The sequence below is a fragment of the Protopterus annectens genome, chromosome 16.part0 (assembly GCF_019279795.1).
Source record: "Protopterus annectens isolate FY-2018-M chromosome 16.part0, PAN1.0, whole genome shotgun sequence".
NCBI classification, from domain to species: domain Eukaryota; kingdom Metazoa; phylum Chordata; order Ceratodontiformes; family Protopteridae; genus Protopterus; species Protopterus annectens.
The window spans coordinates 745,232,804-745,259,823 of NC_056750.1; the positions used below are offsets into that span (position 1 = coordinate 745,232,804).

Here is a 27,020-nt window from a genome sequence, read left to right on the forward strand (position 1 = left end):
TTTTATTGTCTCACTTTTAACTCTCATTTGCCTTACAATTTAACAATTGTTTATTCTCTCTGTATTTTCCCTCTCATTAACTGCTCTTCTAATAAGTAGTTTTTAGCAGCCAGAGCTTCACCATAACAGTTAGCTAAACTGATTTACCTTAATGATTATTTCTGCATTGACGAACAGCTGTGACCAGGTCTGGCCCCCTCCTTTCACCCTCGCTATGTTCGGGCTAACTCTGCTCCCCTATCCTACCCCCAGTTCCCACACACCCCATTACATCTACATTTATTTTGAGCTTACCACACCCACAAATTTCCACCACCCAATCAAAATGCATTTGCTTAACCCTCTACCGTACTAAGTCAACCTGATGCTATTTCACTTAAACTCCTGTTAACTAACTCCTCCTACTGGTTCCCTATACCCAACTTACTATCATTAGCCATTTTACTTTCTCCCTTTTTCTACTCCCATAAACAGTAGATCTCATCCCACCTATTAATCTTTTAACTCTCCCTCCAATTAAATCAGTAAAAAGTCTCCATCATCCCAAGCACCAAAAATTTTGTTGTTATACATTATTCTTCTCCTATCCCTGGTGTCTTACCTAACATCCTATCACAATCAACTAATCACCAGTCTTTCCTCACCTACCATTTCATTCACTCCGCCACATCACATAAAATCTATAAACTTTGGTATAGCGCCAACTCTCTATACTGCTTTCTATATAGGGCATTCAGTCAGGTGTCCCAAGGTCTTTGCTTTTGGAAGTATCCTAATGATGCAGAGGGGAATCAGGAAATGCTGAATGAGGTGCACAAGTTATTTGATCATGCAGGAGTGGAGCTTATGAAAATAATGATAAAATATAATGGTCATACAATTGAGCGGGTAAGTCAGTGAGCTGGAACAACAAAATGAGTTTATTAAAAAGGACCTACTCTTTGAGCATTATCAGTCCATTTATAACAATATGTTGGCTGGTATTGAAAACAGTTGTAATATTTTCCAGCAAAAAGTTAAATTAATAAGGGATAGTGATGAATATATTAAAGGCAAGGCATATCCCTTCTCGGCTGGTCAGCAGGGTAATGAAATGAGTTCAACCAGTCAGGAAACTGAACCAATCGAGGAAGTGACATTGCCGCTGAGCAGTTAGCAGCTGGAAATGTATTTTCCTTTAGATGTCGGCCCCAGGAGATCCAAGAGACTGAAAAAGAAGGGGCAAGATGTATATCCAATGGGGAACGATGCCAGGAGATTTGTGGTGCAGGGAGCGAGGCCGAAGGAACACAAATATCAGCATCAGCATCAGCAGAATTATCAACTGAGGAGATTTTAATGGGCTCTCTGGGTGAAGTAAGTGTATATTTTAAAGCCGAGCCCGTGAAAACCATTGGTTGTGGACATCTTAATGAGCATACTGATGGTGGAGGTGTAAACGTAGATAACTTAAGCGACAATGAACTGAAAGATATGGATGTTGTTTTTGTTAAAGACATATTGCGGAATTTAATAATGTACAACATGATAACACTGATGTTTTTAATGTAAATGCACAGGTCTAATTTGACATTTTATTTGATGTGTTATTAGACATGGAAAACAAGGGTGGTAAGAACAACTCTGACATTGTCATTAATAGACTGGGTGATTATAAGATATACAATTACTCCAAAAGGTCACTGGGAGTCATGCATGCCGATTTGTCATCTAAAGGGTTTACCTTTGTGCCACGTACAGGTGGGGTTATGTCTGACACTTTGACTTAAAGTTGTTCACATGGAAGATGAACCCAAAAATGTGGTTTAAAAGTGGAGCCACGGAAACATATGGGCAAGGTTTAAAAAGGCCTAATAGTTTCCATCCCCTTGCCAATAATGTGGTAGCTGTTTGAGAGGGCATGTGAAATTAATATTAGGGAAGGTTTCAAGGCTAAACAGAGGAAGTGTAAAAGCAACTTGTCCATGGAGGAGAGAGGGGTGGCAGCTAAAACTGCCCTTGACAAAAACATATATATAATAAAACCAGACACGGGCAATGGGGCAGTGATAATGGATAAAAATTATTTTGACAGTATGACGGTGCTTTTGATGGATGAAACTTATAGTGAACGCAATATTAATGAAATTCACATTGCTTACAAAAAATTGGACTTGTTGCTGGATGACATGTTATACCAGGGACAGATTAATGAAAATGAACATAGGTATTTAAAAAATGAATATCCCATGGTTTCCAATATATTTGGAATACCAAAAATACAAAAGGGATTGGAAAATGAAATGTTTAGGTCTATAGTGGATGGAAAGCATGCCAATACTTGTTTTATTAGCAAATACCTTGATTACCACTTACAAAAAGGGCTGGGGTGCTTTCTTATATCACTATGGATTCATGGCATTTTTTAGAAAAATTAAGTGGCACAATTATTGCTGATGACACAATTTTGGTTACTGTGGATGTGTGCAATTTATTTTCCATAATACCCCATGCAGTAGGGTTAGAATGGTTGGAACAACAGTTAAACAAAACCCAGTTATTTGACCAAGATCAGATCAATGTGTTTATTATGTTAATAGAGGCTGTGTTGAACAACAATTTCTTGCATTTTGAGGGACAGTTTTACAAACAGCTGACTGGTGTGGCTATGGGAGCTGCATCTGCCCCCATATATGCCATCTATGTTGTGTCATACTAGGAACAGGAATACATATTCCCTAGTAAATTTATGTCCCATATTGAGCATTACATGAGATTCCTGGATGATATTTTTAAAGGTTTGGGAAGGACCAGAGGACCATTTGAAAACATTTTTTTTCATATATTAACCAGACGGTGGAATTTTTCAAATTCACTCATAAATATAGCTCTGAAATGATATCTTATTTAGATGTGAGCTTAAGGATTGACACAAGGAATAAGTGTTTGGTATCAGGCACCCTTACCACCAAAAAAAGTCTATAGTAAAAGGACATTTGGTAAGGGCAGCCAGGATAGTCAGCAATGAGTTGGAGTTTCTTAGTGAAATGGATTATATAATTGGTTTATTCATCAAAAATGGTTATCCTGAACTCATATGTACATTAGTTAAAGAAGAGATTATAAGGAAAAGAAATGAAGGCTTTTACAGAGCCATTCTAACAGGATCCACAGTAAAGGTAATAGGAGTGGAAAAGGCATAGGGGGCAGGACTTTGATGAAATCGTGAAGGAAGGTAGTTTGATGTTTATTACCACATTTAATCAAGATGTGGAATTGGGTCACCCACGTTATTCAGAAAAACTGGGGGTTGTTGCAGTTGGACAGGGAAGTTGAACACAAATTGGGAAGGGCCCCGAGATTTGTCTTTAGGAAGGATAGGTCCTTTAAGGACATTTTGGAGATGAGTAGTCAGATGAGATCCCATTGTAACAATAGGACAATTGGCAATTGTAAATGTGGAAGATGTGCAATATGTAAATACATCATGGAAACTGGAAGTAGGTTATGCATTAATGGGGCTAGGGTGCAATTTTATGGGTACTTTAATTGCTCAAGTCAGAACATGGTCTACATGGCTAAATGTGAACACTGCCTAGCATTTTATGTAGGAAAGACCAATAGGCATTTTAAAGATAGGGGTGTACGAGCATTTATTGGATATTAGAAAAGGGTAAGCCACTAATGCTTTGGCTAGACACATTTCTGCACATCAGGGACATACCTTCAGTTTTTTTGTTTTGCAACAACTGGTTAAGGATGTGCAAGGTAGGGTTTTAGACATGCATCTAGATGCAACAAATTTCCCTGCCTTTTTAAAATTGAAATACATTTTAGGGTAGGTACCCTAGTTTTTAATGGAGTTGTGTAACATTTTAATGTATATAATTTTGTAAACCTCTTTTATTTTGTAATTCTTTGATATTAGTGTGATTATGTTAACCAATTTAGGTGCAATTAAGATTAAGTAGGGAGGGTGTGGGTATTTAATGGTTGAGTTTCAGTATCATGTTCTTCTGAGGAAGTCCTAATAGTGTTTGGATGAAAGCGCTTAACCTGTTGGTGAAGACTGCTGTTTGGTTGACAGTAAAAGCTTGGAATTCAGTTACTGTGACCAGTGGTTCTTTTGTGGATACTGTTGGACTCTTGGTTACTGTGTTTGGTGTGTGGTCTTCTACACAAGTTCTCTGATGATTGTCTACTACTTTTTGATAACCCCAAACATTCCCTGAGATAGTTGTCTCTAAATGCCCAATATACCTGAATAAGATCTCCTTTAAAATATCTATAAGAAACACTGTACAAGTTCAGATATTTTTCTTTTTCATAATAATTTAAATTTTCACAGCCATAGATGACCTTGGTATATTTCCGGTTTACTCTTTCCAATTTATGTATGCTTGTTTTCATATAAGGTTTCAATATTGTTATTCCATATACAAGTTTAGGGTCGAATATAATGAACAAAGAATGAATTCATCATTTCTGATTTCCTAGACTTTATAAATCTTTTTATACACTCTATAGTTCTATGACTATCATTAACTAATTGGTTGGTATCACTAGAAAAACTCAAAGCTGGATATATGTATATACACCAAAGTCCTTAAATGAATCTACAGTTTCAATAACTGTGTGCTGTATTAACTATCCTTATGTCTCTCAAATCTTGTATGCTTAGTTTTGATGTATTTATCAGCATGTTATTCTCCTGTGCCAAAATTTAGTCCAGTTCTTTTGCAGGCATTTCCTATCTATAACACATGTAATTGGTTTATCCACCTTCAGGTCATCTGCATACAGACTATGGAACACCTCAGATGAAAAGGAAAGGTCTGAAAGATGCAATCTAAACAAGTATGTGCCTAGGACAGAGCCCTGTGTGACACCTGATTGTAATCAAGAATTACAAGTGTCCAATTGCTGAATGATGCTTGCCATGTCCTATTTGTAAGCCATGCAGCTACCCATCTTATCAAGAGTAAATCAATACCTACTTTTTGTAATTTATTGATCAGTGTTTTGTGTATGACCCTGTCAAATGTTGAAGTCAAATCTATATAAATTATATTACAGCACAATGTTTCATTCATAGCTGTTATTAACTTGTTATAAAACATCACGTTACAGGTGGTAATAGATCTATTTCCAACATATGCTTGCTGATATATGGTTTCAAATCCAAATCTTTCCAGTTATGACAATAGCTTATCCAATATTACCCTCATTATTTTTTCCAAAACATAAAAGTAGACTTAGGGGGTCTGTATGACTCTGGGGTTGTCTTATTCCACTTTCTCTTAAAGATAGATGTAATAAGTACATGTCCCCAGTCTTGAAGAATCTCCCCATATTGATATGACCGAGTAAGTAATAGATATAATGGTACTATAAGTTCTTGGTGAAGTGTTCTCAGGTCATTATTATTTATTCTGTCTCCTCTGAGTGCTTTCTTTGGATCTAGTTTGCATAGTTCTTTTTCAGTATAATTTATTTTGATTCCAGTATCTCAAGCTAACTGGTGATCACTAGAACAATGTATTACCTCCTTTGTGGAGCCAAACTGTTTTGCATAAGATTTTATAAACATATCTTTAATCTTTTGTGTCTGAGAATAAATTTTAGAATCTACACACACACTATTAATTTGTACATCTTTACTCCTTCCACTTACTAAATATCTATAAAATGCTTTCCTGTTATGCTCAATATCTTTATAATTTTTCTTCAATTTTTTCTTGATCTTGTCTCACACTATGCTTAATTTGTTTGTCCAGCTTGTTTATTTCAATTTTCAAAGTTGTAGTTCAACCAGTTTTTTATATTTTTTGTTTCTCACTTTGATCAATTATCTTGTTCTTCTAGAAGTATATCCCCCTGACGTATGCCTAGATCCTGATATTAAACATGTTTTTTTTTGCACTCAAACAATTTTTGTTTCAAACCTCTCCAAATTCTTTCTGCAGTTTTTCCATTGAAAGCAACACACCAATTAGTTTTACAGAGTGGTTGTTTTGCTTCTGTATAATCTGTAATAAATCTTCTATGCGTTGGTTTAGATTTCAGTTTGGCAGAATTACCTAGCAGCAAATTAATCTTTATAACTCCATGATCACTGGACATCAGTGGAAGTAAAACTTGACATGAAGTTTCAGTAATTCAGTAATTTATTTAGGAATAAAAACAATGAGTAATATGTTCTTTTCCCTGGTAGTTTTTTTTTCTTTTTTTATAGTCTGAAGTAAATGCTGCTCCTGAACTTACATTGGGAATAATTTCCTTACTTGTTTGTCTTTCGGCTTTTCTCAGTTAGGGGTCGCCACAGCGGAACTCCGGTCCACTAATGATTGGCAGTAGATATACACACACACATATATATATATATATATATATATATATATATACATAAACACACACACACACACACACACACATATCTACACACACACAGTGTATATCAAACGTTTACACACCCTTATTAAAATGGCAGGTTTTTGTGATATAAAAAATATGAGACCGCAATAAATAATTTCAAAACTTTTCCCACCTTTAATGTGACCTATAACCTGTCCAGTTCAATTAAAAAACAAACAAATCTGTCAGGGGGAAAAATATAAAACATAAAAAACGTACAGTATGCTGGTATCATGTGTGCACATCCTTAAACTAATACTTTGTTGTGTGCACACCCTTAAACTAATACTTTGTTGTGTGCACACCCTTAAACTAATACTTTGTTGAAGCATCTTTTGATTTAATTACAACATTCAGTCTTCTTGGGCAGGAGTCTATCAGCATGGCGCATCTTGACTTTGCAATATTTGCCCACTCTTCCCTGCAAACGTGCTCCAAATCTGTCAGATTGCGAGGGCATCTCTTGTGCACATCTGTCGTCAGGTCACCACACAGATTTTCTATTGGATTTAGGTCTGGGCTCTGGCTGGGCCATTCCAGAACTTTAATTTTTCTTCTGGTGAAGCCATTCATTTGTTGATTTGGATGTATGCTTGGGGTCATTATCATATTGAAAGGTGAAATTCCTCTTCATCTTCATCTTTCTAGCAGATGCCTGAAGGTTTTGGGCCTGTTCATAATTCACTCCACCTTGACTAAAGCCCCAATTCCAGTTTAAGAAGAGCAACCCCAAAGCATGATACTGCCACCACCATGCTTCACCATGGGGATGGTGTTCTTTTGGTGATGCTTTCTGCACTAAACGTACCTTTTGGAATTGTGGCCAGAAAGTTCAACCTTGGTGTCATCAGACCATAATATGTTTTCCCACATGCCTTTGTGAGACTTGATGCATTGGCCTGGATGTTTTTCTGCATAAGAAAAGGCTTTCATCTTGCAACCCTACCCCATAGTTCAGACATATGGGGAATACAGGAGATTGTTGTCACATGTAGTACACAACCAGTACTTGCCAGAAATTCTTGCAGCTCCTTCAGTGTTGCTGTAGGTCTCTTGGCAGCTTCTCTGACCAGTTTTCGTCTTGTCTTTTCATCAATTTCGGAGGGATGTCCACTTCTTTGCAAAGTCACTGTTATCCCATATTTTCTCCACTTTTTGATGACTGTCTTAACTGTGTTCCATGGTAAACCCATAGGTTCATAGGTAGGTACTAGGCTATTGGCCCTAGAGCCCATACAAGCTTAGCCAAAAAATGTACCCTGGCTTTCGTCACCCAAGAAAATTATTTTCCTGTGCCCCTGTCGAGCAGAGCCACAGAAGTGATCCCCGGGGTGAATTTCCAATTTCCCATCCAATCATCAAGATTTTTCTTGAAGAGTGCTAATGAGGAGCTCTATTTGACATAGATAGGTAGTCTGTTCCAGAGTATGGGAAGTCTCTGGGACAGGAATCTATCCCTCCAGCATGTTGTGTTTATTGTGGTGACAAGGTTTAGGTCCCTAGAGCATATAGCTCAGAGGGATGGGATTTCTTTAAGTGGAGCATGTCCAACAGCTCTGGGTTTGACATAGCTTTGTATGTTAGGCAGAGACCACCCCCGAGTAGGCGATATGCGATGGAGTAAAGCTGTAGTTTTTTGAGATGGTCTGCATAGGGCATCTGTTTGAGGCCAGTAATCCTCTTTGTGAGGTATTTCTGTGGTCTTTCCAGTTGTTGTAGATGTCTTGTGAGGTACATACCAAAAGGGGCGTTGTACTCTATAATGGGTCTAATGAGTGATGAGTAGAGGGGAACAATGACCTCTTTTTTCTGGATGAGAATCCTTTTGTGATGAGATGAGCCACGTAGAAGGATTTCCTGACCACTGTGGTGATGTGATTATCAAAGGAGAGACTACTGTCCACCTGTGTCCCAAGGTCTCATCACATTTTTGGCATTAAGTAGACTACCAGCTATGTGGTAGTTCATGGGTACAGAGTTTTTACCAAAAGGGATGACAATACACTTTTTGGCATTGAGCTTCAGGCTATGGCTTTGACACCAGGTATCTGTCTAAGTGAGGCCCTTTTGTAGTTTTTCCACATCATTAGGAGTTTCGATTATGGCTCCTAGTTTGCAGTCATCTGCAAACTTTGTTAGCCAAAGACCTTCTGTGTTGGCCTGCACTTCAGAGAAGTAGATACCAAACAGAAGAGGACCCAGGACTGAACCCTGTGGTACTCCACTTGTCACTGGTCTGATGTCGGATTTGGAATCTGCTAGTTTCACAGTGTGGGTTCTTTCCGTGAGCCAGTTGGCAACCCATCTTGTGACATAGGGATTTATACCTAGTTTAGTGAGCTTATCTATAATTCCAGAGTGGGGGATGGTGTTGAACGCCTTTGCGAGATCTAGATAAGCTGTGTGAACCATTTTACCCTCATCTATGGCTTTGGTGACTGCTTCAAAGAAGTCAATTAGGTTTAGTGCTGTGGAAATTTTTTGTACCGTTCTCCTGACTGATACCTTTCAATAATGAGATCCCTTTAACTGATGGCAGGTTTGTGCCCAAAACTGAATGCTGTAATGAAATCAAAAGGTGCTTCAACAAAGTATTAGTTTAAGGGTTTGCACACACAACAAAGTATTAGTTTAAGGGTGTGTACACTTATGCAACCAGTGATTGTACATTTTCTAGTTTTTATATTTTTCCCTAACAGATTTGTTTGTGTTTCAATTGAACTGTACAGGTTATAGGTCACATTAAAGGTGGGAAAACTTTTGAAATTATTTATTGAGGTCTCATTTTTTTATATCACAAAAACCTGGCATTTTAACAGGGGTCTGTAAACTTTTTATATCCACTGTATGTATGTATGTGTGTATGTATATATATATATATATATATATATATATATATATATATATACTATACATATGTGTGTATGTATATATATATATATATATATATAGATATAGATATAGATAGATATAGATATAAATACGTGAATCACTAAGGAGTTGAGATGTCAGTTTTTTTTCAGATGTCACCAGCAGTTTCATCATATGCATTTTGATGGGTTTGATTCATACTGATTACTTTAATATGGCTTCTGCATCTCACAATAGATCCATAATCAAATATATAAATATAAAATGTACATGCAATATGCATGAGATGTATAGGTACAGTAATGCAACAAGAAATTCTGCATAATTCCTATCAATACTAATTATAGAGGTACATAAATCCTGAGTGTCTGATGTATTCCGCAAATAAATAACTATTAACAGTAACAGATGTGCTGTGAAATTATTAATTATGATGATAACTAAAGTCTGTACAAATCTGTCTCTGTTAAATGAAAGAAATTAAACTTGTAATATTACACGTACAGTACAGGACACACAGGAAGTTATACTGCATCAATCAAATGCTTGTGTACTTCTTTTATTGTCTTTGAATCTACCAAAATCTAGTTTGCATAGGATTGCATGCATTTAAGGTACACTGTCACTAAAACTGTCACCTACAGTAATGTGAGTGATATGCAAGGCCATGCAGCTGCCCCTGTAAGATGGAAAGAAGACATCCTGTGGGAATATTCATTCCCCCACTGCCACCATGACTAAATTAGTAGGTAGAAGTCTTGGCAGATATTGAACCCTCTGCACTTGAAGCAAGTGTTCCACTCCTGCTGCTTTACCTTTAACAAGCTGGTTACTGAGGAACTTAAGTCAATATTTCACATGTGTTTCCAGCACTACAGTTCAGCCATAGCCTACAACCCCCACCATTTTTTATTTAACAAAAAAAGTGATTTATTTTCACGGTTCAGCAGTTTAGCCTCTGCACCATTGAATAATAGTTATTGTCAATCTGAAGTATATTTGAGACATAAAGAATTTATATTGACTTTGACTGGGAAACTTACTAAAATAGTCAGCAAGAAGGCTCTTCACAATTCATTGCACACTGTTGAACTGACTTTATAAAACTGCAGTAAAAAGCTAAAATAAAAGATATATATATATATCTATATATATATATATATATATATATATATATATATATATATATATATCTATCTATATATATACATATATATATATATATATATATATATATATATATATATATGTTGTTATAAGTCTAAAAGTCTTTTCTATAGTTTTCAAATGTTACTGTGCCACAGGGAAACACCCCACATTACAAAACTCACAGCAGAACTTCATACCCTATAAACTGCATCTCTTTCACATGATGGATTGTTTATTGTTGCTGTGTAACACATGCAGTCAAACCGACCTCTGACTGTTGGAAATACTAAGATTAAGAAAGTAATTTAAAAATAAGGTTTGGCCTCTAGTGGCAAATTTTAAAGCAGCTTTTCTACCACTTCATAAGTTTGTCAAGTTTGTGATTTTTTCATTTCCTCCGTTCTGTTGGTGGTCGTGACCTCTGATTTTTGTTAATGCTTTAGTGTGTTAGACTATATTACATCACCATTCTAAGGATTCAGTGTCTTATATTTTCCTTATGCTTTAAAACATGCTACATTATTTCTTTCAAGTTTTAACTGGTATCACCTGGATAGAGTTGAGGTGTATATTAATTGCAGTTCATCTAAACATGACCTGTATATTAATTACAGTTCATGTCTAGATGTAAAAATAGAATGTGACATAATAATAAAGGACATTCTTCCAGATGCTATCTCCACTTCTCAAACAACCTCTTTATTTGGCGTAACAAAACAAATGAATGCAATTTGAGCTGCCTGATGTGCAAAGGGAAAGGATTCCTACTGTTTTTCAAATCTTTCAAGCCCACTAACATTCTGTGGGTGTATACAACTCTATTTCTTTTATTCATTCAATTTCTGTTCTACTGCACGGTTCGTTAAGAGGTTCTTGTTTAAGGGGTTTCAAGGCATGAGGCATACATAACATGAGGAATTAGTACTTTATAGATTCTCTTTGGCCAAACTACTGCAGCATAACTTCTTCAAAGCAGAAAATTGTTCAAATGATTAGCTGACTCATTTAGAGTATTTGAATTCATGTACTCTGAAGACAAAGAGAACCCCCCCCCCCACTATACTTCAAGCAGTGAGAGGGAGAGAAACATCATAACACCAGCATGTCACAGAATGCAAAATTTACCACTAAGAGCTTCTGGGTATCTCTCTGATACCTTCTGAAGGTCTCCAGACTAAAATCTTTGGTTTGCCCACTTTCGCACTTTTTATTGGAGACTGCGGTAATGGGGGCCATTCAACCCCTTACCTTTTCAAAGAGAAGCATCTTGCATATTTTCTGCCAGAACTTCTACAAACTTCTGCAACTCATCATTTTTGTTGCATTGGTTTGTCCAGCTACTTTAATTTATATTTTAGTCAGACAATACACTGCTAATCTGGTCTCTGCAGACAGGTCTTGGAATGGTAAATTGCTTTGCTGACTTTTCTTTCACTCATAACTTTACTTCTCTTCTGTTTCCGTTCATTTTGGCACTGCTTTAATACAATAAACTCTCAGCTAACCGGCAACCATGGAGATTGGTAGATGCAGGATAACTGCAGTTTCCGGTTGCTCGAGAGTTGCTATTAAAAATTGTCCTGACTAATACTGTACCCTATACTATTTGTATTGATCTGACTTGTTCTCAGATTGAGGAAAGAGAGAATGTATTCCTATCTTCCTATTTACGACTATAAAACTCTAAAAACATAGGGAAGGTTTCTGGGGGGGGGGCAAAGTGCAACACATGAAAATTGTACTGTATTTCTTGGAGTTTTTTTTTTTTTTTTTGCTGGTTGCTCGAGTTCTGATTAACTGAGTTTACTGTACTCACATACACACATCTATCTGTGTGCATATCGATGTACAGCCTTATTCTATATTCATCTGTCTGTGTGTGTGTGTGTATATATATATATATAAAAAAAAAAAATATATATATATATATATATATATATATATATATATATATATATATATATATGGGTTCACTACACAATCTTGAAATTTTGAAATATAGAATTTCAAGACTATGTAGCCGAAACCCCTAAATGCTGAAAGTCCAGAAGCACAAAATACCGAACGTACAACACACCTGCAGCACATACATACACACAACTTCCCCCTGCACCCTCCCTACTTAAATATACTAACTCCGAGATCACACAAATAGACCCACAAGGGAAAATCACAAACACACATTTTACAGTCCCTCACACACACACATCACAGTCACAACAGACAGTAACACATACTAAAGCCCCTAATCAACACACTTACACATAGATACTTACCTGAACTTCCACCTATCCATCAACAAACCACAACACCAGAAGTGCAATTTCATTATCTCTGAACATCGGGATTTTGAATTTCATGCTCCTGCTATTTCAGTATTTAGGGGTTTCAGCTACATAGTCTTGAGATTTTGAAATTCGATATTTCAAAATTTCGAGATTATGTAGTGAACCTATATATATATATATATATATATATATATATATATATATATATATATATGTATATATACACGAGTGTAAGAACTGACAGGGAGGGTTATGCAGTATTTCTGGTGCATTAGTAGAGGGGATAATATTAAATGCCATATCTAAACATGCAATTGAAGCAGGAAGAGCTCACGATGTTATATTCATGGTGATGGAATCACTTTATAGATCACAAAGAGGTGGTGACATAGTAAATTTTACTGAATATGAAGGATATAAGTGGATCGCCTTATTTAACAGCGCATTTGTATCATGGTTGAATGATAAATTATCAAACCTATATTGAAACAACACTCTTTGTAAAGATTATTTTGACATGATTATGTGTTTTAAAGAGGCAATTGAATACTATTTAAATTTAGAGTATTAACAGTGTTTTTAAAATATTTAGTAAAGTGAAGCTGGTGAGAAGCTTCTGTGTATTTTTGCTGTCTAATATAATCTAACCATAGTTCCAGACACACTCTTTTTTGCAATTTTATTTCTAAAAGCATTGTTTTTTTTTTTCCATAAAGACCAAATGATAGTTTTTGAATTAAAATATTTATATGTTATATTAGCAACTCGGCACTAGGTAAAGATCTTTGTGACAGGACTTTGTGCCGAAATGCTTGGCTAGCTTCAAGTGTTACAAACGTATACACACACTTTCTTTAATTTATGATCAATATCATTTATCTGTTATTATTGTTGTTTCTGTACACTTTCTAGAGCTGGTGGTATTAATTTATTATTTTAGATCATATGATGACTATCTACCAAGGCCCCATCTGTTTGTGTTGCTGGTAGCTCAGCTGGATGTAAAAAAATCCCACGGCATACCTCATAAAGATTGGGGGATGTTCCCCAGTGTCCTGGACAAATCTCCACTTGTACAAATACTGCATTGGTTGTCACCTGAAAAGAGGCTACCAGCCTACTTGGACTATTCTGGTCAATAAAGGATAAATAAATATTTAAAGCAGGGGTAATATGGCACTATTTATAAACGAAAAGGCCTAGGTAGACCTGAAAACAGTCCTCCTTGTGTAGGCTATGCTTCTATTAACTGCTTATAGTGATCTATAGATAGCAGGAACTTTTTAATGAGAGAGTTGTGTGAAGTTTGACTTTTGATTCATTTGCCGAAGTTCTGCTAAAAAGATGAGAGCATTTACTAATAAAACTTACTTCTTTTTATCCATTTCTCATATATATATATATATATATATATATATATATATATATATATGTGTGTGTGTGTGTGTGTGTGTGTGTGTGTGTGTGTGTAGTACATGGGAAGCCAGCATTAGTCTCCAAATATGGGGAAAAAGGCAAATTTGTCAATCACTTATCTCATGTATGAAAATATTTAATAAAGTTTTGTTAAGTATCTTTCCATGTTTTTTCCCCTTTGTTTATGTATTTTTAACCTTTCTGCACTTTAAGCTCTTGCCCAGTGCTTGACCATTGGTGATAGCCATAACAAAATAGTAGTAAGAAGCTAAAACTGCTTTAAAAGTAGCAAAACATTTATTATTTTAAAATGTCTAGCAGAACAAAATGTCTAATCATTTTTAAAGTCATTCTTTCATCAAGATAAGTGTTTCATAACTTTCAAAACTAACCATTATGTTCTGTTGCACCTTTTTTCTTTCTTTTTTTTGTAACTAGAAATACATTGAGGTAGCTAAAACTCCATGTTCTATAGAATATTATAACTGGGTCTTTCTTATCATAACTCACTAGTTCTGTGTTGTTAGTATGAATGATAAAAGTTCATCATCTCCCTTGTATCTCTTTACTCAGCTCTTGAAGTGAATTTCTGGACATTTTTGTCAAAGGCCCAATCCGACAAACACACCACTTAAGTTTACATATGTACATTTATGCATTAGTTGACCAGTTGCTGTACAAGAGAAAAAAAACCATGGTTAAACACAGTAAAAAAAATAAATGAATAACTGTAAACACAGATTGTGCTACTGTGGACAGGTTGATTTGCAGGTAACAAAAGAGTTTTATCTAGTCATAACAAATTAGATGGCTGATTAGTGCCATTAGAAAATATACGGCTGTCTAGACCCTGAACTTAAACAGGATCTGCACTACACAATGATAATATAAAAGAACTAAACCTTGCATGTTTTCTAGTAGAAAAATCCCTGAATGTTTCAAGGAAGGAAGCATTTTCTTTTAGTTTGTCATGCCTTCTTTTAGTGATGTGTGACTAAAATATGTGTAGATAATTAAATAGTCAGAAAGATAGGTAGGTAGACTGACAGGTACACAGACAGATGACTGCATAGCAGTTATTGTCACTATGTGCTACACATCAGCAGACAGCAGGCTTCAGAGGATGCATCTAACACAACAACAGTAACTGAGGTAGAAGACAGTATATAGTAAAAGATTTTGGGTCAGATGTCTGAGTGCCATGTCAGTTGCAACATGTTAGTTTCATATTTTTGGTAGTGGCTTTGTACTATGACTCGTATGCTATTTACATCCAACCAGTATATAAGCAGGTAACTTAACATTACCATGATCACACACACAGACAGGTGTTTTTAAGGTACAAGGCTTGTATGCGATTGGAGCTGAAAGCAAACACGTACTTCCCTTTGCGGTATATCATGTTAATAATATATTACTAGATGTTTTAAGATAAATGGTTATGGTCATGTTCCTCATAACATCCCTGTGTATATAAACAGTTAGATTCACTTGAAAAGTAGCCTTTTAATATGTTTATGAACATCAAAACTATACCCATTTACCAGGACTAGATGTAAATTATGCATTGAAATTATACAAAACAACAAAAATCTATATTTTTGCAGGGGGACAAACCCGCCTGCACCCCCCACACTCCCCTTGCATATTATATATACCAACTCTGAGATTGTGCTACAGTGGGGAAAATTCCCCAATCCCCACTGTACTACAGTCACTGTGTAAAAGCTTTGACTTTACGGAAAATCGATCATACGGTCTCTACCATAGGAGGCGCATGTTGTAATATATCTTATGAGAAAAATGGTACTATAAGCTTGAATTTCCTCAACACTAAAATCATGCATGAGTAAAACAGCTACATAACAGATCTTCTTTGTAACAAATCATGCATTCAGAAGCAAAAATACGTCACGGTGCTGATAAAGTAACTTCTGCAATTTCATGGGTGAGAAACGTGGTTGTAAACTGATAGTTTTTGAGATGTAAAGCATACTATCCAAACCGTAACAGCAAAAAACAACAAAAACATAAAAAAAAAAAGAGAGAAATACCTATAAATGAAACCAAATTTCCAAGTTTCCATTAAAACTCCAGAATCAAGCAAAGGCTTACATTCAGTACATGGATATTTAACTATTCATCCATCCATGCTCAACTCCTTTTCCCATTTTTGCATTCAGATCGGGGTGTCACTTCACCAGTGACAATCGTCTAGAGCCAAGGTTACACCAGTTGCTAATTCTTTTGTGAGCGCTATAAAAAATGTTGCTGAGCACTAATCGTACTTTTTCCCCTGGATGCTGCTCTGTAAGTATACCTTGTAATGATGATGTAAACTGTGATTGAGGCTTGGTATAGAGACCTTGACAGGAATAAACAGAATAAAGACTTTTGGCTTTTCTCAGTTAGGGGTCGCTACAGCGGGACTCCGGTCTGCTCATGATTGGCAGTGGATTTTTTTTTTACTGTGCCGAGTTGCCATTATACCTTGTAATGATGATGTAAACTGTGATTGAGGCTTGGTATAGAGACCTTGACAGGAATAAACAGAATAAAGACTTTTGGCTTTTCTCAGTTAGGGGTCGCTACAGCGGGACTCCGGTCTGCTCATGATTGGCAGTGGATTTTTTTTTTACTGTGCCAAGTTGCCAGCCTGACGCCAACCTTCAAAGAAGGCATGCCCATTCACGCTCGCACCTACCTGCATGTCTTTAACGTCACTTGACCGCGGGGAGGACATGCAGACTCCTCATAGAAGGCGCTCCAGCTGAGAATCAAATGGGAGAACCTCTTACTGTGAGGCGACAAAGCTAATCGCTGCACCACCACGGCTGTCTTTGCAATAAGCTGGTATGTATTCTGTCTGTGCATTCTAAGTTACACAGGTATGGTTGAAATACAGCAGAAAATTATAATACCAGACCTGAAGGAGGAGAAGAAAAAAAAAGATGTCTGCTGACACAAAAAAAAGTGTTATTTGCCAATATGAAAGAAGGATTATGCATCTCATTCAGTAGTTAACTGCAGTTCCAAAGCTGTAAATATTATATTTTCAACTAGTTGGATGGAAGAAGAACTGCACATTTAAAATAGTTTCCATTAACTGCCAAAGGATTAGGATGACCTATCAGTGGTTAAAGTGTTGTACAGCAAAGATGAGTATGAGGACTTGAAACTCCTCAGCAATTCTTCTTGTATAAGGTGGTCCAGATCACGGTCTGAAACCTCAATATCCTCCCAGATCTCAGCACTGGAAGTAAATTGAGCACTCCAGAGGTGTACGAAGATAGACACTGTTTATCTAATTGATCCTTGTATATCTGTGTACATACTATAGATAGACATATATACAGAAACTAAAGGGTAAAAATGTAATCTAAACCATTCAGTAAAAACTACGAGGAAGACCCAGTTAAGCTTATGTCTTCATTGTGAAATACCTTAAACCTCCTGTAGTGGAGGGTCGTGGAATATAGGTGTATAGCTCCTTAAGGACATACACATGCTATTGTTTTTGTTAGATGTCTTCTGAATAATTTTTGATCAGCTGTAACATCTTTTTTTTCTTTTCTTCAGTAGAACAGTTGCTGCTTCAAAGGATTGAAAGTAACCCACACACAGTCACATCTACATAAAGAGATACAAACAAGTATATGAGTCCACACATGCACCCCACACACACACACACACACACACATACACGTGTGGAATGTGTCGGTTGTAGCAAACTGTAGGGATTAAGATTTCTTTTCACCATTTGTTACTGTACTAAACCTGAAATGTATTGTTAGGTGAAGGAATGACCTCTGGCCACCACATGTGAGGATGATCAGCAGTTTCTACAGTTGGTCAATTTTCTCTGTGTCATACCTTTATCTGTTATGCTGCTAAAAGGACCTAAGTTGCAAAGCAATGCTGTACATCAGGGGATGGAGTAGCATCAGTCTTGTGCATTCGTTATTCCATTTATGTGAAAGTAAACACTGGACACCTTAAGTCTACGGAGATGAAAGTCCAGCACAGGCAGTCTATGACAAGTTGCATCAGACTCTGCATGCCTGCAGCTTTGCTAGGCTGATCAGCTCCTGTTGTCTGTGTGTGATTAATTCTATTGGGTGCTACCTTGCCATAAGGAAAATGTACAGAAAGAAAAGAATCCCACTTCACTTTCCCCCCAGCTGCTACATAAAGAAAGAAGAAATGAAATGGCAACATAGCGATGGACAGCATTTTGTTTGAGGATAAAACTGTATGCCTTGTATAATTCTTTTGGGATGACTATATTCTTTATCTGTTGACTTGGCTGTATAGAGGTTCTGTATTAGTCATTCCTTTTCATTTGAAAAGTAGATGGGAATTATCTGCTTGAAGACATCTGTGTCCCTCGGGGTTGAAGATATGGGAGGAAGACTTTATTTCATAATGCAGCTACACTGTGGGTTTCAATTTAAAAGGTACTTCAGCAAGTCTCTCTGCATAATTGAGGCAGCAATATTTCAAAGACATCTTGTGTTTGTAAAGAGGTGCATCCTTAGAGACTGTGGGAATATCAGTCTACATTTACTGAAGTTATAAATTGTGGTATTATCCCTGCAGAATGCAGGACATTGTGTCTCAATAAATATATAATATTTATAGTTGACAATACTGAATAATGTGTAAAGTCTTAGAAAGTCATTTTATATAATTCTTTACAAGACAATGTTACGGTAGATTATTACTGTGCAACTTCTAAAGACATTCGTCATATTTTAAAAAGCATTTTTTCAGACTGATTTTAATATTATACTCCATTTCTAATATATATATATATATATATATATATATATATAGATACAAAAATATAGATATATTCAGTGCCTCTGAATGCACAGGAGATCAAGTTTAAAAGCCCACTATCTGATCCAACATTTAAAAAAATTGCTGTTAATCTACAGGAATATTTCCCCCAAGTATTCTTACTCTATAGAAATAGCAGAACACTGACTACTTAATCTAAAACATTCATAACTCTAGTATGATATGTATTTACTGATTCTGTCACAGTTAGTTGCACAGCTTAAAACTTCACAAATTTTAAAAGTCAACAATTCATACCATTTGTATGTAAAAAAATGTTTTACATTTGTTAAATAATACAATTATCTACATTAATTTGAAAGAATGGATTTGTTAGACATCACTTTGTCTGATTGTTAACATATCTTGCCACACTGTGTTTCCCACTGTGGTATTATAGACTACAGAGCTGCTGTTGGGACAGTTGGCACCCTATTCAACCCCCATGGGTGTCCCTTATTAATCACAGCTGTATAAATGATTATCTGCACTTACAATCAACAACAGAGAACAAGCAGTCATACCATTACATTGTGGGAACTAACTTCTACCTCATCTGTAGTGACAGTCATGCCTATAACAGCTTTCGCCAGGACCAGCCACCCCATTTGCCCCATGCTTGTTATAACTTTGATAGTTGCCCCATGCTTGTTATAACTTTGATAGATCATGCCTTTAGAAACAGCAGCTGGTTGCCTGCTACTAACTGTGACATCACTGTTAGGATGATCGTATCATGTATGATAAAATGTGCATCTTGAGCTATAGATATTAGGCAGTGTGGTTTCCTTTATATGTAGAGTAATAGTAATGTCCTGAAGGAATAAACATTTTTCCAAAATGTAAAAAAAAAAATACATAACTGTTTCTTAACAGTTGCCAGAACCATCAAGGCAGCAAAATTGTTAATATTACTGTAGTTCAGATCTAGGGTGTGCTTTTCGTTATAGGTTTCTCAGTGTTAGTTGTGCTTTTTGTTACTGGTTTCTCAGTGTTAGCTGTGCTTTTTGTTATAGGTTTCTCAGTGTTAGTTGTGCTTTTCGTTACTGTTTTCTCAGTGTTAGCTGTGCTTTTCGTTACTGGTTTCTCAATGTTAGTTGTGCTTTTCGTTACTGGTTTCTCAATGTTGTGCTTTTCGTTACTGGTTTCTCAGTGTTAGTTGTGCTTTTTGTTACTGGTTTCTCAGTGTTAGTTGTGCTTTTCGTTACTGGTTTCTCAATGTTAGTTGCGCTTTTCGTTACTGGTTTCTCAATGTTAGTTGTGCTTTTCATTACTGGTTTCTCAATGTTGTGCTTTTCGTTACTGGTTTCTCAGTGTTAGTTGTGCTTTTTGTTACTGGTTTCTCAGTGTTAGTTGTGCTTTTCGTTACTGGTTTCTCAGTGTTAGTTGTGCTTTTCGTTACTGGTTTCTCAGTGTTGTGCTTTTCATTACTGGTTTCTCAGTGTTAGTTGTGCTTTTCGTTACGGGTTTCTCAGTGTTAGTTGTGCTTTTCGTTACTGGTTTCTCAGTGTTAGTTGTGCTTTTTGTTACTGGTTTCTCAATGTTAGTTGTGTTTTTCGTTACTGGTTTCTCAATGTTAGTTGTGCTTTTATTTACTGGTTTCTCAATGTTAGTTGTGCTTTTTGTTACTGGTTTCTCAATGTTGTGCTTTTTGTTACTGGTTTCTCAATGTTGTGCTTTTCGTTACTGGTTTCTCAGTGTTGTGCTTTTTGTTACTGGTTTCTCAGTGTTAGTTGTGCTTTTTGTTACTGGTTTCTCAATGTTGTGCTTTTCATTACTTGTTTCTCAATGTTAGTTGGGCTTTTCATTACTGGTTTCTCAATGTTAGTTGTGTTTTTCGTTACTGGTTTGTCAGTGTTGTGCTTTTCATTACTGGTTTCACAATGTTGTGCTTTTTGTTACTGGTTTCTCAGTGTTGTGCTTTTTGTTACTGGTTTCTCAATGTTAGTTGTGCTTTTCATTACTGGTTTCTCAATGTTAGTTGTGCTTTTCATTACTGGTTTCTCAATGTTAGTTGTGCTTTTCGTTACTGGTTTCTCAGTGTTGTGCTTTACGTTACTGGTTTCTCAGTGTTGTGCTTTTCGTTACTGGTTTCTCAGTGTTAGTTGTGCTTTTCGTTACTGGTTTCTCAATGTTAGTTGTGGACTGCTGGTTTTCTTTCTTTGTGTATGTCATTTTTCTCCAGGCACTGTGGTTGTTTGCTGCCTCTGAGTACTTACTGCTATGTTTTTTATTATTAAATACTACATCTGTTATTATCAAGATGCAGAACATTTCAATTAAAATATTTGACACACATATATATATATATACATCATCATAATGGTAATTGTACAACAAAACCACACAAAGTGCCACAAAATAATGTTTTCTATCAAAACGGGTACACTCCCTGCACCCCGTTGATAGGAGTGTTGCTACAACACCTTTGACCTATATTCGTACTATCTCAAATGGTGGGCAGACTTGGAGACTCTAAAAGCAAGAAGAACATTCTATCATGCCTGCTCCAGGCTGCTGCACGTCCCAGGCAAGAACACTTGCTCTTTTTTTCCACCTTGTCAGCTGTGTACTCCCCTGCAATCCTCACCAGCTGGCTACCTACGAACTAGAATAATACAAATAATTAAAGTTAATCTTCACAAACACTCCATCCTCAGCACAGGGAAGAACCTAAACCACCTACTGTGTTGTATTACTTAAGGAAACAAGATAAGTATTGCAAGTATGTACTATCTGTTCATTACCTCCTCCTGCAACTTTATTGTCCCTTACCTTCAGACTACCTACCTGAAATCTCCATTCCCCTCTCTCTGATTGTCTTCCCAGTCTCTCTTGTCCTTGGTCTGCCCCTCAGACCACTAGCATTTCACTCTCTCCTTTATGAGTGAAATATATACCTGCTACTAGTACTCCTCCTTTCCCCTATCTTCCCTGGTTAGATTGGTCTTTCATATGGTGTTTCTCTGCCACTTACTTGTCAACTTTCACATCAGTTAACAACTTTGTTTGTCATCTCATTATTCATTGTGCATACCTTTCTGCTTTCCACCTCCACGCACCTTTCTTACCCCACCGCTCTACATTCCAGCTATCTTTCCTACCCCACCCCCTCCACATTCCATATCCGCTCCTAAACTTTCAAATATACCCTTTTCTTACGACGCCATCTTCATTCTATCATTCCTGCTCCAGGCTGCTGCACGTCCCAGGCAAGAATGCTTACTGTACGTATTAGTATTTGGTTAATTGCCTCAGTTTTATGTGTAGGTTCTTTGCTGATTCTTTGAACATTCACTGCTTGCACCGCAGTTATTGTATAATAATCTTTGAATTGCCGGTGGTTTACATTCCTATGCGGTTTTATTAGTGTTTTGCTATGTATCAACCATGAAGGTGTTCCTAACTTGCATTTTTGTAGTATTTATATTGCAGCTGTTTTAGCGATTATTTTGTAGCAGCTAGGTGTATGTCTATGTCTTAGACTGCTGCTATTCTTCAGTTTGTGATGTGTAGTCAGAGGGTTATAATTAGTTAATATCTTTTGAACTACCTCCTAACCTGTATAAGCACAGTCAAAGTTAAGTATTTCTTTTTGCTGAACCTATCCCAGCTGTATGCGCCTTTTGTGTTTCAGGAGCGCTGAACGGGAAAACTTCTCAATTACCCTCAGACATACTGGGCCGTAGAAGTTTGAGAAAACACTTCTTGCCAGCCCATTATTTCATTAAGATATGTGCTTTGGTGCACTTTTACGTTTACTGTACCTCTTAACATTGCGTTTCTCTGCCTCTGTATCTCGAAACGAGTAACGCATTATTACTACCCGTTGGGATTACCTTTGCGCCTTTTTTCTCCTACATCAGAAGCGGGAAATGGGTAAATTCATATTCAATTCCCCTCCAACGTACTAGACTGCAGTAGTTTAATAAAACGCTACTTGCCATTCCACTTGTTTCATTAATATATGTGCTTTGATGCACTATCAAGGTTTAGATACCTCTTACCAATGCATTATTTCTGCCTCTGTATCGTGGAAAGAGTAATGCACTGTTTGTACCCATAGAGATTACCTTTGCGCCTTTTTTTCCTGCCTCAGGAGCACGGAACGGGAAAAATTATTTTCAGTCACCTCAGACTTGAAGGAACGACTAACGCATTATTATTTATCCTTTATAGTTCACCTGCTCCTAGTCCAAAAGCTAGCATTTGCCTTATCCTTGTACATATTATCAAACTGTGATACGCTTATACATAGAATGATGTTTATTTAATTGCAAGAAAGGGGTAATTTTAATGTTCCCATAGCATAGCCATTTCTTAGGTCTAATAGTAATGTCAGCACTGTATTAGCTTTGTTAAGGCTTTTTTAGCTGAACACATTAGGTTCTTATAACCTGATTTTATTTGCATCCTTTTTTACTGGTGACTATTTGTTGTACAACCATTCTTAGGTTTATAGTAATGTCAACACTGTATTAGCGTTTTTAAGGCTTTGTTAGCTGAACACATTAGGTTCTTAAAACCTGATTTTATGTGCATCATTTTTAACTGACGACTGTTTGTTGTACATAGTCTGCTTTTTACTGCTTGTTCTATCACTGTTTGTTGAATTCTGCACTGTTTGTCCTTGCAAACTGGATGTTTTTAATAATGCATAAGTTAATACCAGTATACTTATAGTAATTATTCCATAATATTTTTCTCTCTCTCTATCTTACTCAGCTTTTTTTCCACCTTGTCAGTTGTGTACTCCCCTGCAATCCTCACCAGCTGGCTACCTACGAACTAGAATAATACACATAATTAAAGTTAATCTTCACAAACACTCCATCCTCAGCACAGGGAAGAACCTAAACCACCTACTGTGTTGTATTACTTAAGGAAACAAGATAAGCATTGCAAGTATGTACTATCTGTTCATTACCTCCTGTAATTTTAACTAGTTTTTACCCCAGATATGATATCTAAGCTTACTCCAGACAGGACTACTAGCAGCCTTACTCTACTACTTTGCTCCTTATATTTTAATCCTTAACTAAGGCCCTAGTTTCTCCCACTTTGCCCATTTTTCTTTTCTCTCTGTCCCATTTGTTTTTCTCATCGAGGTATCTCTACTGCTATCATAGTGTTCTCCCACTAGATGGCAGCACTCGCCCACTAATCAGCCAGGTGTATTCTCATCTAGCTGCAAAGTGCTTCCACCAACTACTTACCTGTTTCTCCCATACTCTACATATCCCAATATCACTGTATTGCCATCCTTTCCTTCTCCCCCCTCCAGCAACTTATTGTCCCTTACCTTCAGACTACCTACTTGGAATCTCCATTCCACTCTCACTGATTGTCTTCCCAGTCCCTCTTGTCCTTGGTCTGCCCCACTCCATTTGCCCTGTGGGCTCACTCCGCTCTCCTAACCTACCCCCAAATTCCACCCACCCCAGTGCACCTAGACTTATACTTCCAAACCACATCCCTTTCCCTCTCAAAACCAATCATATCCTCCACCTACTTTAATCACCTGACCAAAACCAATTACTTCTCTCTAACTGGATCTATCCTAAATCCTCCCCTTACAACTACACCTATAGCTCAAATCACCCAAGATGCAAATACCAACTTCCCCACCACATATTCAACTACTACTTATTATCACTCTTTTACCTTTCTTAACTGCATCTTACCTACTAACCTTCTATGAACACTCTAATTTCTTACAATTCTACTACCCTAACAAGCAAACAAGTATTATACCAACAACAACATCCCAAGCACATATAAATATTACATCTCTACCTTCCTACATACTTCCAAAGTATCACAGATTAACTCACATTAAATATGTCCACCTAAAACCTAGAAAACCTTACAACCAACTTAATGTACTCTATTACCTTTATCCAAAACCTCAACTACTTACCAGTGGTGACATCCATCCCAACCCTGGCCCAAAACACTCAGATAATATTGAACTCCAAAGCCCTAATCACTTAAATCTTATCCCACCTAGACTTCCTAATTCACTTTCTATAGTTCACCTTAATAGATGTAGCTTAAATAACAAAGCTGCCTACCTCCATGCTCTACTGGATGTCCCCTCTTTTGACATTCTATGTTTTTCAGAAACATGGTTAAAACCTTTAACTACTGATAATAAAATCTTACCACCTGGTTACAATATCCTAAGAGCAGACCACAAAATCAAAAAGGGAGGGGGAGTTGCTATACTCTTTAAAAAAGGGTTACAAATCTCCACACTAGACTTCCATCTAACTCTTCATAATAATGTAGAAATGATTGCCACCAAACTTAACTCAACACTAGTAAATCAATAATCATCATCTGCATCTACCTACCTCCTGATAATAATACTTGCATCCTTGAAGACACCCTTGCTGGATTATCTTCATCTTTCCCTCGAGACTATAATTCTAGGTGACTTTAATATTGATTCGAAAACCTGCACACATAATCAGCCAACTTCACATATTAACCTACATGGATTTTCACAAATGATCAACTTCCCAACCAGAATTAACAAACCCAATAATAGAGTATATTAGATTGGATCACCTGACCAAAACCAATTGCTTCTCTCTAACTGGATCTATTAGAGGTTGGTGTTTGTTTGAGGTTTACATTAGATTACTATAGGGTTATTGGCGCCTGTGGATCAAAGATGCCTATGTTTGTAGTGAACACCAATGCCCCAGGAAGTGCAGTAACAGACTCCCTGTATGAAGAGTTAACGAACGAGCTGGCCAAGGCTATGGGCAAACCTGAACAGTACATAGCCATTCACATTAATCCTGATCAGCGCATGTGGTTTGGAGGTACATCAGAACCCTGTGCACTCTGCAGTTTGTGCAGCATTGGACAGATTGGTGGTTCACGAAACAAGACTTATTCTAAACTGCTTTCTGAGCAGCTGAAAAAACACCTTGGCATACCTTCTGACAGGGTCTACATCAACTTTCATGACATGCCTGCCTCAAATGTTGGATGGAGTGGTTCCACATTCTGAATGCTGCTGCAAATGTGCATTGTTCTACAACAGAGTACACTTCTAATCATGTTAAAACTAGAACACAAGTGCATAAAACGGCAAATGCATTCCTAACTGTAGAATAGTCTCTTTTTACTATAAAGACTAGTATCACTCGTCTAAAGTGGCTTCTTGCCTGTCTGAAGAAATGTGCAAAATAAAATGTACATATTAACTGTGTAAAAAAAAAAAAAAAAGCCAAATTCCAGTAATAACGGCCACACAGGTACAAAACGCACTCTCTAAAGCCAAGAATACAGCATCCATGGGACCAGATGACATCCCAGGCTGTGTACTACATGAACTACAATATGAACTGGCACCTCACCTAAGTGTCATGTTTAATCATAGCCTCACCTCAGGTTTCGTGCCCACTGAGTGGCACAGAGCTATAGTTATCCCAATCCACAAGGGGGGATCCACCTTGGATCCCAGAAACTACCGTCCCATCAGTCTGACAAGCCTTATCTGCAAGGCCATGGAGCGTATTATCATGGAACTTATAAACAAAGACATTGGCAACCTTCAAACACTGGACCCCACCCAGTTTGGGTTTGTGAAGGGCCGATCTTGTCTCCCTGAACCTGATTGACTTCTTTGAATCAGTCTCCAGAGCCATGGACAAGGGTAAGGTGGTCCACACAGCCTATCTAGACCTTGCCAAGGCCTTTGACACCATCCCCCACTCTGGAATCATAGATAAACTTACTAAGTTGGGCATAAATCCCTATGTCACCCAATGGGTTGCTAAATGGCTTACTGATAGAACCCACACTGTAAAAGTAGCCGACTCCAAATCCAGCTCCAGACAAGTGACAAGTGAAGTACCTCAGGGTTCAGTCCTGGGGCCGCTCTTGTTTGGCATCTACTTCTCTGAAGTACAGGTCAACACTAAGGGACTCTGGCTAACAAAGTTTGCAGATGACTGCAAACTGGGAGCCATTATTGAATCCCCAAATGATGTGGATACTCTACAAAATTGCAGATTGACATGCAAATGCGAAAATGTATTGAAA

The 27,020-nt window shown here is 37.0% G+C and overlaps 2 protein-coding genes across 5 annotated transcripts in view; both read left to right on the top strand.

The window, feature by feature from the left end:
* Nucleotides 1–27,020, top strand: part of ASTN2 (astrotactin 2) — a 7,150,955-nt gene that overhangs the window by 4,725,136 nt on the left and 2,398,799 nt on the right. The gene's annotated exons all lie outside the window — the stretch shown is intronic.
* On the top strand, nt 25,580–26,179 carry LOC122790416 (macrophage migration inhibitory factor-like). The gene has a single exon (XM_044057938.1). It carries the CDS (start codon nt 25,639–25,641, stop codon nt 25,981–25,983), a length of 345 nt encoding a protein of 114 aa, XP_043913873.1. The 5' UTR covers nt 25,580–25,638; the 3' UTR covers nt 25,984–26,179.